Source organism: Equus quagga, chromosome 3, assembly GCF_021613505.1.
Source record: "Equus quagga isolate Etosha38 chromosome 3, UCLA_HA_Equagga_1.0, whole genome shotgun sequence".
Classification (NCBI taxonomy): Eukaryota; Metazoa; Chordata; class Mammalia; order Perissodactyla; family Equidae; genus Equus; species Equus quagga.
Genome location: NC_060269.1, coordinates 145,458,764 through 145,474,975, shown reverse-complemented (window position 1 = coordinate 145,474,975; position 16,212 = coordinate 145,458,764). Strand labels below are relative to the sequence as shown.

The 16,212-nt window shown below is 40.0% G+C and overlaps 1 protein-coding gene across 1 annotated transcript in view; it reads right to left on the bottom strand.

The window, feature by feature from the left end:
• Window positions 1-188: 188 nt before the first annotated feature.
• Window positions 189-16,212, bottom strand: part of BOD1L1 (biorientation of chromosomes in cell division 1 like 1) — a 53,780-nt gene continuing 37,756 nt past the window's right edge. Inside the window, exons 16-26 of the mRNA XM_046656168.1 lie at window positions 15,726-15,798; window positions 14,440-14,519; window positions 12,746-12,830; window positions 12,321-12,394; window positions 10,941-11,016; window positions 10,822-10,856; window positions 9,730-9,775; window positions 7,798-7,847; window positions 7,615-7,699; window positions 7,055-7,208; window positions 189-1,540 (exon numbers count right to left, since the gene is read on the bottom strand). Coding sequence (XP_046512124.1) covers window positions 1,423-1,540; window positions 7,055-7,208; window positions 7,615-7,699; window positions 7,798-7,847; window positions 9,730-9,775; window positions 10,822-10,856; window positions 10,941-11,016; window positions 12,321-12,394; window positions 12,746-12,830; window positions 14,440-14,519; window positions 15,726-15,798 — 876 coding nt within the window. The 3' untranslated portion in view covers window positions 189-1,422. The remainder of the gene's footprint in view (window positions 1,541-7,054; window positions 7,209-7,614; window positions 7,700-7,797; window positions 7,848-9,729; window positions 9,776-10,821; window positions 10,857-10,940; window positions 11,017-12,320; window positions 12,395-12,745; window positions 12,831-14,439; window positions 14,520-15,725; window positions 15,799-16,212) is intronic.

The window sequence follows — 16,212 nt, the reverse complement described above, 5'->3', positions numbered from 1 at the left end:
TGCTTTATTTTGGTGGTCTGGAACCAAACCTGCAATATCCCCGAGGTGTGCCTGTATATTTAAGACCAATTATTTAAAGAGAAGAAATGGTTTTCACAGAGAGAAATTTTAAAGTTCAAAAAAAAAATTCTTAGCACTCAAGTTTTGGGAAACATTTTATAATTTATATATAAAATCTCAGTAAGAAACCATGTAAAATGACAGAAATATCCACCTTACATTAAGTCCAAAAAAAAAATTCACACACACTGAATGTAAATTTTAATTACAAAACAAGAATATGAACAAAACATTTTAAAATAATCTCAATTATTTGGCAACTCATCACATCATTGCTAGAGACAAATTTGATCTTAAGAAAAGTTTAATCTTATGAAAAACTTAAGTTGGACAGTTTGCTCATATGTGAGTTAAAACATGTTTAAAAAAGAATCTGGCAGTAAAGCCAGTTTCTATCCTGAAATAATTGTGTATAAAACAACATAAAATCCTGAAGCTTGATAGATAGAAGTGACCTAATGTCAATGCATTTGTCTTCACTGAAAAGACGACATGGAAAGAACAGGGGAGACGCCTCAGAGGAGTACAGAGGAGAGGTACAAACACGGGTGGAGGGGCTGCTGCCGCAGGTAAAGGGTCAGGATGTGACTTTCCCTGAACCGGGACCTCCTACGCCAGAGGGGATGGTAGAAAAGTCACTGATGCGGGTATAATCTAAAAACAAGTACATTCTTAAAAAACAGTCACACCTGTGAACAGAAAAGCAATGGAGATCCTTTCTTGAGCTAAACTACTTTACTTGGATACATGCGAGAAGATTTTGTATTTCCTGCCAGATCATATTCAGATAGTTACAGGGCAGGCAGAGTCCTAAAACATTTCTACTAATGACTGCATAGCATTTAAAACCCTTTTTTTATTAAAAAAAATAATAAAATAAAATAAACAGATATATAGTAAAGTTCACAGATAAGTTTTCTCTGTAAAATAAATAAAGTGTTCATTGATTAGCATCATACATAGAGTAAAATACAACCTATTTTTACATGTTTATATACTGTACACAGATCACCAGGACGCAGCCTGGTGTCTGATGGGCTGGGAGGGTTGCATTAGTGATGTGTCGCATAGGGAAATCCCAATTTCAAATGTTAAAATATACAACTACTTTGTTTTGAGTCTAGATACAAAGTAAACTTATTTTCCTTTATCTGAAATAAATGTACATAATATCTTCTATGAACAATAGTTTATAAAGCTGTTTAAAACATAACAAGAAAAAGCTTGCACCTAGGAACTTAGAGCACATGCACGTCCTTTCCCTGGTTAAAAAAAAAAAGCCTGTGGCCCCTAAGGCTCGTCCCCCTTCTCTCCACTGTGTCCCCGACAAGCCAGGAGCAGCCACGGTGAGGGTTCTCAGGATTATCGCTTTGCCTTCTTCACAGGGGCTTCCTCCACTCTCTGCTGGCCTCGCGTGCGCGCCCCAGGAGGGCTGACTTCTCTCTTGCGCTTGGTAGGAGGGGAGAGCTGTGCCTTGGATCTGTAGTAAGCAAAAGTCAAGGCAGTGGTGAGAGCTTCAAATAATTTGGGAGTTCTTTAAAAAATGGGAGGTTTTTGAACTTGAAAGGCAAGAACAAAAAAACCCTAGTAACGTTTATATAGGAGACTCCAGAAGAGCCTCTGCTAATTGGTTATTTGCTGACAGCCTCACACACAAACAGGGGGCTGGAGGGGGACTTCGGAAGCCTGTGCTCAGGTTCTGGCTCTGTTGGACTCTAGGTGTTGACCTTGATCAAATCAACTTTCTTCTCTGGGCCCTAGCTCTTCTATCTGTAAAATAATCAACATCCAGGCCCCCACACATTGTCCAAGTTGAAACAACTGGCAAGAACACAGTAGGATTGCACCCTAAGTCTGAGAAAGTGCACAATCATGTTTCATAGCACAATAGTATGGAAGAGAGCTGGCCGTGCTAGAAAAGGCACAGGAATTTTAGAAGAGCATTCTAACTAGTATCTAGATATCTATCTATATATACATATTTCTATCTCTATCGCTTGGCTCTCTGATGCTTTCAGGATAAAGTCATTTGAGCATAATATACAAAACCCTTTATAATTTGCCCTTGACTTCTGCCCCATCCTGGACTCCAGTCCTGCCATTCCCAAACACATGACGTTCTTTTACACTTTCATGCTTTGACACATGATTTTTTTGAAATCATTCCACACTCCCCATCAGACAAACCCCATTTTTAAGCCCCGGTTCAAAAGCAACTCCTTCTGGGATGCCTTTCCTCCCCCGCCACACAGCAAACTGCTCGCTGGAAATCCCACAGCACTTACCATGGTAACTTATCTGCTGAGTTTTTTCAAACTGTAGGTTACCGTCATTATTTTAAAACAACATATTAATAAAACACAGTAGAAAATACCACTGGCATCACATCTATTAAGTCTGGGTCGTGAACCTTTTGTTTCGGTTACAGCAGCAGGAATGTGAGCACTGGTTACATGCAAACTACATTCTTATCATGGGCTGCTCTCAAAAAAATCTGAAACTCATATACTCCTATCTCCCCCATTAGACAGGATGCTGTTTCTCCAAGGCAGCTGGCGAGTTTTATTCTTTTTCCTGTCTCCAGTGCCTGGTACAAGCCTTGACACACGTAAGTAAGCAGTAAATGTTATATCGATGAAGGAAAAAACTTGGAAAACTTAAATTGCAGGAGATGGAGAAATGGGACTTTACTGATATGAAGACACATTGTGCTTATTGTTCCTTTGACAGCAAAAGTAAGTAAACTCAAACTGATCAAACGTTGTATATGATGTAGTTTCAGCATATTACCAAGAACGTGTTGAGAATGGCTAAAAAAGCAGAGTTTGTTAATAACTCATTTCAAACTGTGTCCAGGGAAAGCCATCAGCCAGTAAATGAACGCCTGTTGACTGAACAGTTGGTGTGTGCCAGCACTGTGCTAGATGCCACATAGCAGAGAACAGAAGCTTTGAGTCAGAGTGCTTCTTAGCAGCTTGTGAGCTTGGTAGGTCACCCAGGCCCTTTCTTTCCACCCAGAGCATGGTCTGTGACCAGAGGAATGGGCATCACCCAGGAAATGCAGACTCTCAGGCCCCATCCAAGACCTGCTGAATCGGAGCCTGCACCTTAACAAGAGCCTCCAGTCGTTGGTCTGCACACTCAATATTGACAAATATGGATCAGACCTTTCTGAGATTCTTCCTTTCACATATAAAATAAAAATAAATATTTCACTTAATGAGGATTAAGTGGGAGAATCTATGCACTTTAGTTTGTTCCCCTTCTATAATACTGGGACAACGATCCATACATACATGACAGTGTGCTATGAAGATCAAAAGTGATGCGACGTCAAAACAGCTCCTGTATACTGTGAAGAGTACTTTGTTTTTTGATGCTATGATGTACAGAAAGTAAGATGAGTCCCTGATTTCAAGGAAGAAGCTTATAGCTCAGAGGGAGGAAAAAAACTAATAGACCTAAAGCAATGGCATATGCCAATCTCAACTGCACAGCCTGACGGGAAGTGCAACAGGAAGGAGAGGTGAGAATGGGCTGAAGCAGGCAGGGAGGTGTCCTGAAGAAGGTGGGTGTCACAGACGGAAGGACCTGGCTTACCACAGGGCTGGTGCTGAGGGCACGCCTCCAGAAAGAACCAGCACAAGCAGAGGCAAAGGAGCAGTGCTCAGCACCACCTGTGGGAGCAGCAGGATGAACCAGGCTGCGTGACGGGCTGAGTGTTGCGGCGAGAGGCTGCGTCTGAAGGGCGTGTCTACTCCGTTACCTCATCGCCTCTCCACGCTCTGGCTAAAACAGACAATTCTGGGCGGTTACAAGCTTGACAGTGCTGCGCTGACTGAACCAAGCATTCAGACCTATGATACTCAAGAAGAAACATGCCTCGCCTTCTGTCCTGGTGGACAGGAGTCAGCATGTCAGGCTCACAGGTGTGCGGAGGGCCATGAGGTGAGGCCAGACAGGCAAGGCCACTGAGACTCCTTTTGCAGCCTTTCCTATTCCTTTTGGGGTAGGTTTCCATTTGGGAAACCAATGATCCCCAAAGACAGTTATTTGGCAGGACAAAAATCTGAAAGGAACTTGGGCAGAAAGCGTTACCGTACCAAAAATAGTCTCAGGGGGTTAAAAATAATTTGAAGCGTAAGTAGGGACTTACCTTCCTAATGGGGGAGATTTACTAACTTTCTCGCTGGTAGATAACTTCTCTTTTGCTAATTTTTGGCGATTTCTAGGAGAAACCGTTTCTGGGTTGCCAGGTTTGGATGTTGCACGTGCAGGTGCCTCGCTATGATGCTTTCTGAAACAGATTATAAAACACTGGGCAGTGGTAGCACTGAACACTCTAGTCCCTGGGACTCTTCAGAAAGCACGAGGCTGCTCATGGGCGAGTCAGAGAACGGCGGCCAAAAGCAGGAAAAGCAGGTTGGTTCTCTGGCCCTCTGCTAAGAAGTCGATCTTGACGTCATCCACAACTAACTCTTTGCGTGACTCTAGCTTTGCTTTTAAGGTGTGGGAGATTTTATCACGCTTTGGGGAAAGATGAATCTGTGATGAACAGAAACCATATTGGCTGACGAGATAAAGACCTCAAGAGAGCTCACCAAAGGAGAACAAGCGGCCAAGACTCATGAAAGTATAATTCACAGAGCTATATGTTAAAGCTCTATAACTGGGTCCAAGAGTCAAGTGCACAAGCATCAGGTGAGGGAAGCTCTGACTCACCAGCAAGAACACTAAGAAGAAGGCCTCGCTGAAGCACAGTGTCTAGGATATGAGGCAGGACAGTCCTCTTCTGGATTCATTACCCACATTAGGTATAGAAGATTTGCTTCTTAAAGAGGAGACAGATAAACTGAGGAGAAAAAACACGGATGATGAGGGCGCTCAACACAAGAAGAGAAGACCTGGAAGCTGCCCTCGAATGTTTCAGAGAAAGTTGTATAGAGGCCCCAGGAGTAGAACTAGAACCATGAGCAGAAACTACAGGGAAGCCAGCTTCTACCAAACACAAGGAAGAGAATGCCGGGAGGTGGCTTTCCCTGCCACTAGTGCAGGTGCAAAAGCTGAAAGATCATTTCAGAGGAGCCACTGGTGCAGCGACTGAAACACTGATGGGTCAGCGGTACCAACCCACGGAGACCCCATCCAACCCTGAGAACCTGTGAAATTACGAAGATGCCAGAGCCCTGGAACCAATTAACGAATGCCAAGGAATCGAAACCAAAGAGAAAAGAATCTATTTGTCAATCCAAAGTTCCTAAAGTACATTAAGGAAGAGTATTGATAATCCAAGTGATTATAGAACTATGAGTCAAATAAGATTTATTTTTGAAGAATGAATTTTAAAAGGCAAATCTGGTATGGGGCTGGCCCCGTGGCCGAGTGGTTAAGTTCGCGCGCTCCGCTGCAGGGGGCCCAGTGTTTCGTTGGTTCGGATCCTGGGCGCGGACATGGCACTGATCGTCAAGCCACGCTGAGGCAGCGTCCCACATGCCACAACTAGAAGGACCCACAACGAATATACAACTATGTACCGGGGGGCTTTGGGGAGAAAAAGGAAAAAAATAAAATCTTTAAAAAAAAAAAAAAAAGGCAAATCTGATAGCTACTTCCAGACACTCACTCGAAGATGGCCAGAAGGCCTATGGAGCTTTCTCTGAGGTGGGCCCTACTGTAGCGGATGATCTTTCCAATGACTGTGTAAGAGGGAGGCGGTGGTGCTGGGCGGGTGTTCTGTACCCGAATGCAGGGGTGCTGAGCTCCAACACCCTCACTCTCTCCTCTCAGCAGGAATCTTGATTCTGTGACTTCTATTTGTCTGAGCTGCCCCATGTAAAAACAAATATGAGACCACCGCCTTACCTTTAGCTATGTGACCTCCTAAGTCTTTCGGCTCTAAACTCTGTTTCTTTGAGAAATCAAACCATGGTGTGAATGGCTAGTAACGCACAAGTTTGAAGGAATCAGAAACAGGCTGATTTCAGTCTTTATATAAACACAAGACACTATTACTATTATACTACAGTACAAGGTGTTAGTAAGCGATACATTTGAAATAAATGTTCCTGAACTTTTTGATTAATCTTGGGTAATGAAATTATAGAAATGATATCAAGATTAATAGCTTGTGAATCACATTAAAAACGGAAAATATTCTTGCTTTAGAAGAAGTTATTAAACTGTACAGTAACGCAACATTTCTTAAAATGTGTTGTGGGAAATACTGATGATATTAACAGGCGTAAAGACATAGGTGAGAGGGTGGGGGAGTAAAATCAGCAAATAATGTTTGTTTAGACAAAGTTAAACGTATTTCTTTCCTTTAGGACAATGCTAAGTTCTTAATATTTTAACGTACACTGTGACTTACAAAGATGAGGAGAGAATTCACTGGTGTTCCCAGAACTCATTGGACTATGGTACTCTTTTTTTCCAGAGACTTCTTGCTATACTAGGGTTTAGGAGAACATACTTTGGGAAACATATGAAATTATCAGTTATGTAAGTAAAAAATGGTCACATATGGGCAATTTCACGTGATCAATCTATGACACAGAACTGGTTAGATGCATCTGACAACAGTGATGGGTATGCCTGCTTTCTGTCTCTCACTGGAGCTGAGCATGCTGCATGTAGGGACTGTGTTACATGCATTTCTGTTTTCACCCATGGTGCTCAGCGCAGTATCTGAGACATCTACTGACGCTGACTAAATATTTGTAAAAGAATTGAATGGGTTCCATCAAACAGGTATCTAAAACCTGGCAAAGATTCTGAAGTGATCCTCAAAAATGGTTTAAGAAGGGAAATGGGTTCTCCAAGAAGAACCAAAATGTGAGAGGGCTGAGAGCATGTGCTCTCTGAAGATAAAATGAAAGGGGACGGCTGACACTGCGGCGGGAGTGAGTCAAAGAGAAGAGAATCCTGAGAAACCGAAGCCGTTTCCTGATGGGGAAGCTGGGGAAGGGCTTCGGAAGCTCTCTGCCCCCGTTACCTCTGAGCCTCGGATCTAGTGGTGGACCTTGTGGTGGCTCCCAAGGGCTCATCCTCTTCCTCCTCTTCCTCTTCCTCATCAGACTCCTGGTCTTTCTTGTCCTCAGTTGCTTCAGAAACTGACTTCTGGCGTTTTCTTTCTGGTTCTGAGGATTCTGTTCAAACAGCAGGGTAACACCTGGATTGTACAATTCCCAAAGACACTTCCAAAGGACAGTCATGGAGTTTAGAACATAGGATATTAGGGATTTGGAGGCAGAAGAAGTGGTTTTCCACTTCCTTTTTATTTCAGCACTTGCAACTCACAACTGTTTAACTTAATCTCAAACACATTTGGGATAGTTTACTTAGGCAGTTCACAGCCAGCATTCATGAAAAATTCACATGTACTCAGAAAAGCATCTGGGATGTACCACTTCTGACATGGGATTAGAGCCATTTCACACGTATTTATGTAATATTAATACTAGCTCCACCCCATTTTTCCTCATTCAAAGGAAAACTCTTAAAAAGGTGATTTTGCAATAAGACTCTGCAATTAAGAATCTGCTAGGCACATACCAGCCTCATCTGATAAAGTGAGCGAACGCTTGGGCTTCCTTCCTCTCCGACGCACACTTGCTATTGTTTTTTCTTCACCATCATCCTAGAAATAATCAAATTAAAGTTGAAAGGGCAGTCAATCAAGCAACTTGATAAGTTTATTTCTAAAGGACATATCCTGTTAAGAAAATTAACACTTACATTGCTTATACTTCTTTCCTGTAGGTTAGGTGTTTCTTTATTGGACTCATCTTTAAGAAAAGGGAAATCTCTGCATTAATGCTTTATTAGTATAAAATTAAATTTCAACAGTCTGGCTTATTATCTATGACTGTACCAGTGGTAATTAATTGTTATACAATTTATCATTATTTTCTATCAGCTGAGCAAAGTTTGAGCTGGAATACCTAGCAGAGAGCACATCAGAGTGCAAGTCAGGACACTCAAGTTTGCATTTCGGATTCGTCGCTAATAAGCCATGTGATCTGGGCAAATTACTTAAATTTCCTGAGCCTCAGTTTCTTCATCTGTAAGGAGTTGGGTTAGACCACCTTTATGGTCCTTTTCAGCTCAAGTGCCCCGAACCCAGAAAGGGAAGAAAAAGGGGACACCTAGGGAGCCCCCCAAAATGCACCAGGATTACAGACTTTATTGAAATCTCAATGTAGCTCTATAAATATTACAACTTCATTTTATAGTTAGGAAAAACGAGGCTTGAGTAACTTAAGTAATTTGTTCAGAGTCACTAACTAACAAGTAGGGTGATAGCTGGAATTCTTTTAACCCCAAATACTTACATCATGACAATTAAAAAAGTACATATTATAAGCCTGTGTTAGGTTGTGTGTGACTATTCTTTATGTATCTGCTTTCTGCAAATGTTACAATTTTCTGAGAATGTATCTTGGTAAGAAAAATGAAGTTTGGTTCAATGCACTATTTGAAGCTAAAATTGTGGGATGCTTGTTAAACACTCAACAACCCAAAGGTACCTCTTATTAGTGATGAAGAGTGTCTAGTTGCCTTTTTCTGCAAGTTTAATATACTCATGGAGATGGAAGGGTTAAACTTCCAAGAAAAAGGCCGACAAAGAGTCCTGTCTTAAACTGGTCATCATTACCCAGATTCAGAAAACTACTGCCAAACAATAACCCTCAAACAAAATCACATAGCTTAAATTAGAGTCTTTAAAGGGCATTCAAGTTTGGATTTAAAATACTATAAAATTATGAGTAAAAACTGGTTAAAAATCAACATAAGCAGAATTTCCTCCCCTTTTAAAAAAAATAGACAAACCTTAATTTGTCAACAGACAAGGAAAAAACTCAAGTATGATCACAAGATTGTGTATAGTTAAATGTGGGAAAAAATTTAAATTACATATTTGCTTTACCTTGCTGATCAGAATACGGACTTTGCTGATCTGACCATACTATTTATTTGATCCAAAATAACTCTCACATTCATCTTTTTTGCCTATGTCAACCCTTTAAAACCCGTGAATCACTCTTCTTGCTCTTAGGTAAAAAATTTTAAATTTTATATGAAATGAACATATACACATTGTAAAAATTCTGGAAAATACAGGTAATAGTAATAAATAACATGGAATGTTCTCATCATCCCACCACCCAGAGCTAATCATTATCAACATTTTGGAATATTTCTTTCTCCTTGGCATGAGGACAAAAATACTTGAAACAATTTTATCTCTTGCATCCTGGCTCTGTAAGCTGCTACACAGGCTGCCTTCAAAATTCTTCTTCTTCTGAGAACAATGGGCTCTTGAGTTGAATTCCTGTCTTGCTGATAAGAGTGCCCAGTCCCCAGGCTGATCTATTTCTTCCTTAAACGTAGCCAGGAAATTATGGTTTGGACAGCCAGGGCCTTCCCTATTTTGCTTTTGCTTGCCTACACCCTCTTCTCTGAAGGCTTCTCAGACTTTAAAAGCAAGAATGGCTCAGATTACAGGAAAACCTAGTAGCATAGTCTCTTGTAGCTATAAGGACAACTGTTTTTAGCAAGGAGGCTACCCACTTACTGAGAAAAAATGAAACTCTAAAAGTTTCCCCGATAGTCAGTCTCCCCTGCCCCTTCCTTAGATCACGACAGAGCTATGGTCTAGGTACATACCTGTTTGCATTACTTTCAGTTTGCCGCCAGGTGGAGATTGGTCCACCTAAATTTAAACAAAGTCAAAAATTTATCATCACCACACAGAAAGTCAATCAATAATGTAAAGAAGGCTTAGGACCTCTATTATTTAGGCAGAGTATTAGGAACCTATTTTCTGCAGGTGATTAAGTATACCAGGTAAATATGGATGCCCATGTTTCCCAACACACAGTCTTTCCCTAAGGAGAATTGGGGTTTTAACCCTCCCCGGCCACCTGCTGCTACACTGGTTAACAAGCACCGGAGGGACATGGCATGGCCCCCTGGAAATATTCTCCAACCCCGGCAAACCATCTTCCACGTTGGTAATTGCATTCACATGTGGCTCTTTGGTTTTGTTGTCTTATAATAATTCTACGAAATAAGTACTGAAGGCATTGTCATACTACTTTATATCCAAGGAAACTGAGTCTCGAGAGGGTCACAGGATTAGCTGAGTGCCAGAGATCTGGGAGTAAGAGGCAGAGCTGAGGCATGAATCTCATTTGCTTTTGTTAGGTCAGTGGACATATGTTTGTCCTCCTAATAATACTGTCATTGAAACTTATGCAATGAAATCTTGATACAAAGATTTCATTGGGCATATACTTGAGGGTCAAAGATAAAGTATCAAGGAGGATTTTCCTGCCTTGAAATCAGTGTACATTTTATTACAAAAGGAATTCCATAGAAATTAGTAAGATGGTGAGACGTGCTGTAGATTTCCATAAAGAAACCACGATCTAAAATTCATATAAAACAGTTAATTTCTACATTTTAATCAAGGATGACTACAGGAAGATAAGTCCCTAGATAATTTTTATATAACCAAGCTCACAAGTAAGGATGGGATCAGACTGAAGAGCAACTTATATAATTATGTTTATATGAAGATATTAATAATCAAGATATTATTTAAATGGTTATTCAATGTTTTCTTTAAGAAAGTCTTTTAAAGCTTTTCAAATGCCTTTAAAAAATAAAGTAGTTCAAAATACTAGATATTGCAGTATACCCTTTCCAGGTCAAGAGCAAATATCTGAAGAGTTCTCATCTTTTGCAATTACTTACAGTGACAATGCCAGTATCTGTTTTGCAGTCTTCTTCTAAAAAATGCAAAAATAAAGCTCACTTAGAAAATCAGCTTGAAAATTTCTCGAGCGTGAACTGAAAACATACCAAATACCTACTTGTTTTTAATGCTGTTTCTACAGGGTATTTACGAGGTCGTCCTCTTTTCCTTTTAATAATTACTGGCTGATCTTCCTAAGGGGAAAAGGGGGGGAAAAAGCAGTAAAAAATAATTTTATCCTCTATAATATAAATAGTTCATTTTCTTAAAATGAGATTTAGAGTTCCCTCCTAAGAGGTCTCAAATCCCAGCTTTGTCCCTTAGAAAAATACATGACTTTGGGCTTAGTGTTTCATTTCTCTCAGGGCAGTTCTCCTACCTGATAAATATTAATAATTGTAGTATGAATTCATGGAGTCGTGAGGATTATGAGATAATGAGGTAACAGAAATGAATGCTTAGTGTTAGCTTTTACTTCTGTAATAAATATGTGTGTCCATTTAAATTTGGGTTTAGTCCAAGTCACTTGTGATGAAACATTATCCCTTATAAAAAAAAAAAGGCAGGTCACTGAATTTCTCATATAGAAGTATGAGAAAAGAAAAAGAACTATTAAAAAGTTGTATCAATGGGGCTGGCCCCGTGGCCGAGTGGTTGGGTTCGCGCGCTCCGCTGCAGGTGGCCCAGTGTTTCGTTGGTTCGAGTCCTGGGCGCGGACATGGCACTGCTCATCGGACCACGCTGGGGCAGCGTCCCACATGCCACGGCTGGAGGAACCCACAACGAAGAATACACAACTATGTACCGGGGGGCTTTGGGGAGAAAAAGGAAAAAATAAAATCTTTAAAAAAAAAAAAAGTTGTATCAAGACTGGCCAACTTGGCAACAGTTATCTGAAGATCTGGCTGGTGTACTGGCTGTTTCCCTTGATTAATGGGCCTCTGTCTCAGGCCACTGCCATTCTGTGCCCCACTGGGCTCTCTGCAAATCCAAATGGGCCTGGAGCGGGCAGGGCTGGAGGTCTGCCTGCTTCTGCAGCCTCCCAGGAATCCCTGGCTTTGCCTCATCAAACCAGGTCCCACGTGGCGCTCGCTGCAGGTTCTGTACACCCTGCTGCTGCTGCTCCCATCCCGTCCTGTCCAGACTCCAGGGCTCAGCAGCCCCAGTCTCTAACCTAGACTGGTGCCTGGCTGGGGCAGGCTAAGCTGTCACATCTGGAACCTGACCTGGACATGGAGGGACAATTCTGGGCTGATCCTATATGGCCATGACAGAAGTAGGTTTCATACAAATGTTTGGATAAAACAATGATGATGAGAACAAAATTAATCAAAATGACACTGATAAAATGCACTGTATGAAATGGTGCCCCACTGCATTTAAAAAAAATAACTACTTCAAAAATACTTAAGAAAACTGTAGGTAACAGTATTTAATGCATTTTATTTGTTCTTAGTACTTAAATAAATCTGAATAAAATCTGAAAAACATTCCTTACCTCCTGAGATTTTATGTTGTCATCGTCATTCTGCTCCGTCTTTTCACCAGCAGCTTCACTGCTGCTATATTCATCTGCAGAAGTGGCAGAGCTCAGTTCACTGCCTCATCATCACGACATCTACCAAGGTGACCCACGCAGTCCCAGTCACACACGCACACACGCTCCATTCTCAGGCCCATGCCAACCAAGTCAGTAAGCTGGAGTCTGGTTAATTGATAAGAGGCATACTTTGGGTAGAATAGGATTCAAAGTAAAAATGACTCCCAAGCTCTATTACTATTAAGCGAGAGTATACGGTGTTATAAAGGGAGGCAAACGAGCAGACTGCAGTTTCAGCGGGCAAGGCCTGGTGAGAGATGCTGACTGCTTTGAAGGACTAGTCTCCTCTCAAAACAATTCACCTAAGTAGAAGTATTACTTACCTTTTTCTTCCATGCACCTTGAAGCAGTGCTGTTTGTCTTAGAACTTGGTTTAGATAATTCTTCCAAATCCCCAGAGTTCTCTTCCTAAAGAGAAGTTGAACAAGTCAAGAAACTTCTTTCTCAAACTTAACCCTGCCTCCATTTATCCTCCTCAAAGTTTTCCCTTCTATTTCAAAAAAATTTCCTAGTGATCTTTAAGAAGTTTGTTGGAAACATTTTAAAAAGTAACTATTTTTGCTGCTAGTGAGACTATACAACAAGATTCTGCCTTTTCTGAAGGCAGAAAAGCATGAGATAAGGTTCAACTATAAAAGCAATGAAGCCATTATTTTCTTCACTGCCAAAGGGAAATCACCCTTCTCCTCCCTCATCCTGGACTTTATCTTTTTGAAAGAAACTCCAAAGAAAGAATGGATAGAAATTTACAACAGATTTTCTTCTTTGTGGGGTGGAGGAGGGGAGGGATTGGGGGGAAGGGACAGAGCTGAAGGCATCAGGGAGAATTCTGGGTATCCAGCTGGGCTGATTTACAGCAATGATCTCTCAGTGGTTACAGGATTCATCCTTAGATGCAAAAAAGTTGTGAAGTACCAAAATGTTTATGCTATAATACTAACATAATATATAAACAGAAATATACAAATCAAACTTAAAACTACTGTTTTATAATATTGAAAATCTGTATAAGTGATTTTTAAATGAAAATGGTTAAGTTAAAGTTTACTTAAATTTAACATTAAAGATACCCTTCAATCTGCTTCTCTCCAAATTTAGGAATACTGTCTCAGGATTCTTGTTCTGGATAGAGCAGGGGGAGGGAGGGGCTTAAAAGCCTATTTCTTTTTTGGTCATGACCAACTGAAATTCATGACAATATGTGACTTTCTCTCTTTGCTTGTTAAAATTCTTTTACTACTTTTTATTTAGTTCATCACTCATTGGGGAAACAAAGAGACTTTGAACTGGTTTTAGTGAGCTGGAAGTCAGCTGCATATACTTTTATAAACTGATTTAAATATTTTTGGAACAAGGTCGAAAAAAATAAATTAGGGAAAGAGAGAGAATGAGGAGATGGAGCTGGTTTCGAACAACGAGAAGTACTGAGTCTCAGAAGTGGAAGAACACCCAAGAAGAGTTATCTACCAAGAAATGGAGAAATCTGGGCCTAGAACAAAAGAGAGGTAGGGGCTGAAATAAAATTTTTGAGCTGCTTCCCTGAGTCATAAGATGAAAACAAGACCATAGGAAAAAAAAACAATGAGTGATGTCCATCCTTGGACTACCTATATTTTAAGGGCAGGAGGTAAGGCAGAGATATAGCAGAATACTAAAATTTTAAAATATCTATCACTACATTGCACTGTTTTGGTGCAAGTATATCTGTAATAAAGCATATTACACTCTGGAAGAAAGCACCTAGAAACCTAAAGAAGTCAATAATATGAGTGAACAAAAACCAAAGCAATGATCATATCTAAACTGTGCTATTAATACAATCTTGTAGTTTAAGACTATAAAGTTCAACATTTATTTTTTTTGAGAAAGCCTAAAAAAAATACACCTTTTATAATAAAGTGATTATTATCAGAGATACCTAAAGTAAAAGGGATAATAGAACAAAAAAAATATAAGTATTCACAGTGATGTCATTAGGTTTCCCCTACAACTTAATATTAATATGTGGAAAAACTACCTTTGCATCTTGTAGTTCAGTTTCAGAACACTGCCTCTGTGCTGTTTCTATTTTGGAATCCAGGACATCTGGATTATCATCTGTAAATCAGTTTGGACAGAATCACAAAGGAATAAAAGCTCAACGAAAAATGAAATGCATAGTTCTATTTTAAGACAGTTTAAGCCTTCTCTCTTAGGCTTGTCATACAGCGAAGCCAAAGTTATTCTAAATATATTTATAATGTCATGTGATTTGAGCACCGAACATGGGCCTTGGCCCTGGCAAAGCCAAAAAATAGAAAATAAAATAAAGAATCCACAAATGCCACAATGCCACTAACAAAGCAGCAGGTTCCACGGAACGGGCTCAGGGCATACAGAGTTCCCAGAGACACTTTTAAGTTCCTGAACAGGTTACCACCTAAGAGGTATAGCTCAATGATGAAGACCAAGGGCTTGGGAATCAGATTTACGTGGTGGAGATAAAGCCACAATCTCTTGGAATCCTAATTTCTTTATTCATAAAATGGCGATAATACCTAACACGCATAACTATTGTAAATATGTACAAAGTACCATGGATGGTACCTAGAGTATGAAGTCAATAATTACAAAATAATCACGTTCCTAAGCATAAAAGGAAAGCATTTAGCTATCCATTCTTTCTCAAATATTATTTAATAAATATTTATTAGATCTATACTTTGTGCCAGGCAGTAAAGTATAAAAGTCTCTGCACTGTCCAATATAGTAGCCACCAGCCACATGTGGCTATTGAAATTTAAATTAATTAAAATGGAATACAGTTAAAAATTCAATCTTTTATTCACACTGACCACATTCAAGTGCTCAATAGTCAGACATGGCTAGTTGCTACTGTACTAGACAAAACATTTCCATCACTGCAGCAAGTTCTATTGGATGGCAACTGTCCTAGACCATGAGAGAATCACACTATGAAGCACAGAAGGGCTAATACACGCCAGCTCTGCACGGCATCTGTTCATGATATAAAATAAGGAACTGGGAGGCACCTGGCTAGGTGCCAGGCCCAGGCTACAGAGGGAACCTGGCTTTGTGTGAGTTCCAGGGTTGGGTCTTCCACAGAGAACAATCTAGTTTCTAGATCAAGTCCAGAAAAGACCCGGAAGGAGTTAAGTGAGTCCAGAAACAAACTAGACTCAAGAGTTGTACAGGAAACAAATACTACCCCCAAGAATTTTCTACGTTATTGGCCCATGTTGGATATGAAAATAATACGATTTTCAAAGATGTCTAAAACAGGAACACATATATTCTAAATACCCAGTTCATCTTCTGAAGAGGGGTAATGCTTCTTTCTTTTTCTTTTAGGCATATGCCTTTCTTCCTCTTCAACCTGGAATTAAGAATGGCTATATTAAAAGCAATAGAATTTGGATCCAAATCTACTGAAATGGGGGCACATAGCTTCTAGTCTTTGGGATAAGTTTTTATCTAAATTAGAAAAAAATATAGAATAATACTTTTGGCATCTAGATTTTGATTAGACTCATTTTGTAAGCTTGGGTCCTTTTTTTTGGGATTTGAATATAAATCCTTACAAAATATCCAAATCTGTTTCTGGTTACATACTGTACTTCAACAATTTGAAAATATATTAAAAAGATATTTGTCATTTTACCATCTCTGAAGTCAAGCTAAGTCTTATAATCGATGGCATGTCATAAATTAATTGGAGTGTTTTTCTCCTTTCTTAGTGGCCCATTAAAGGGTTGATGAAAGGCAGTATATGAAAAACATTCTTGACTGT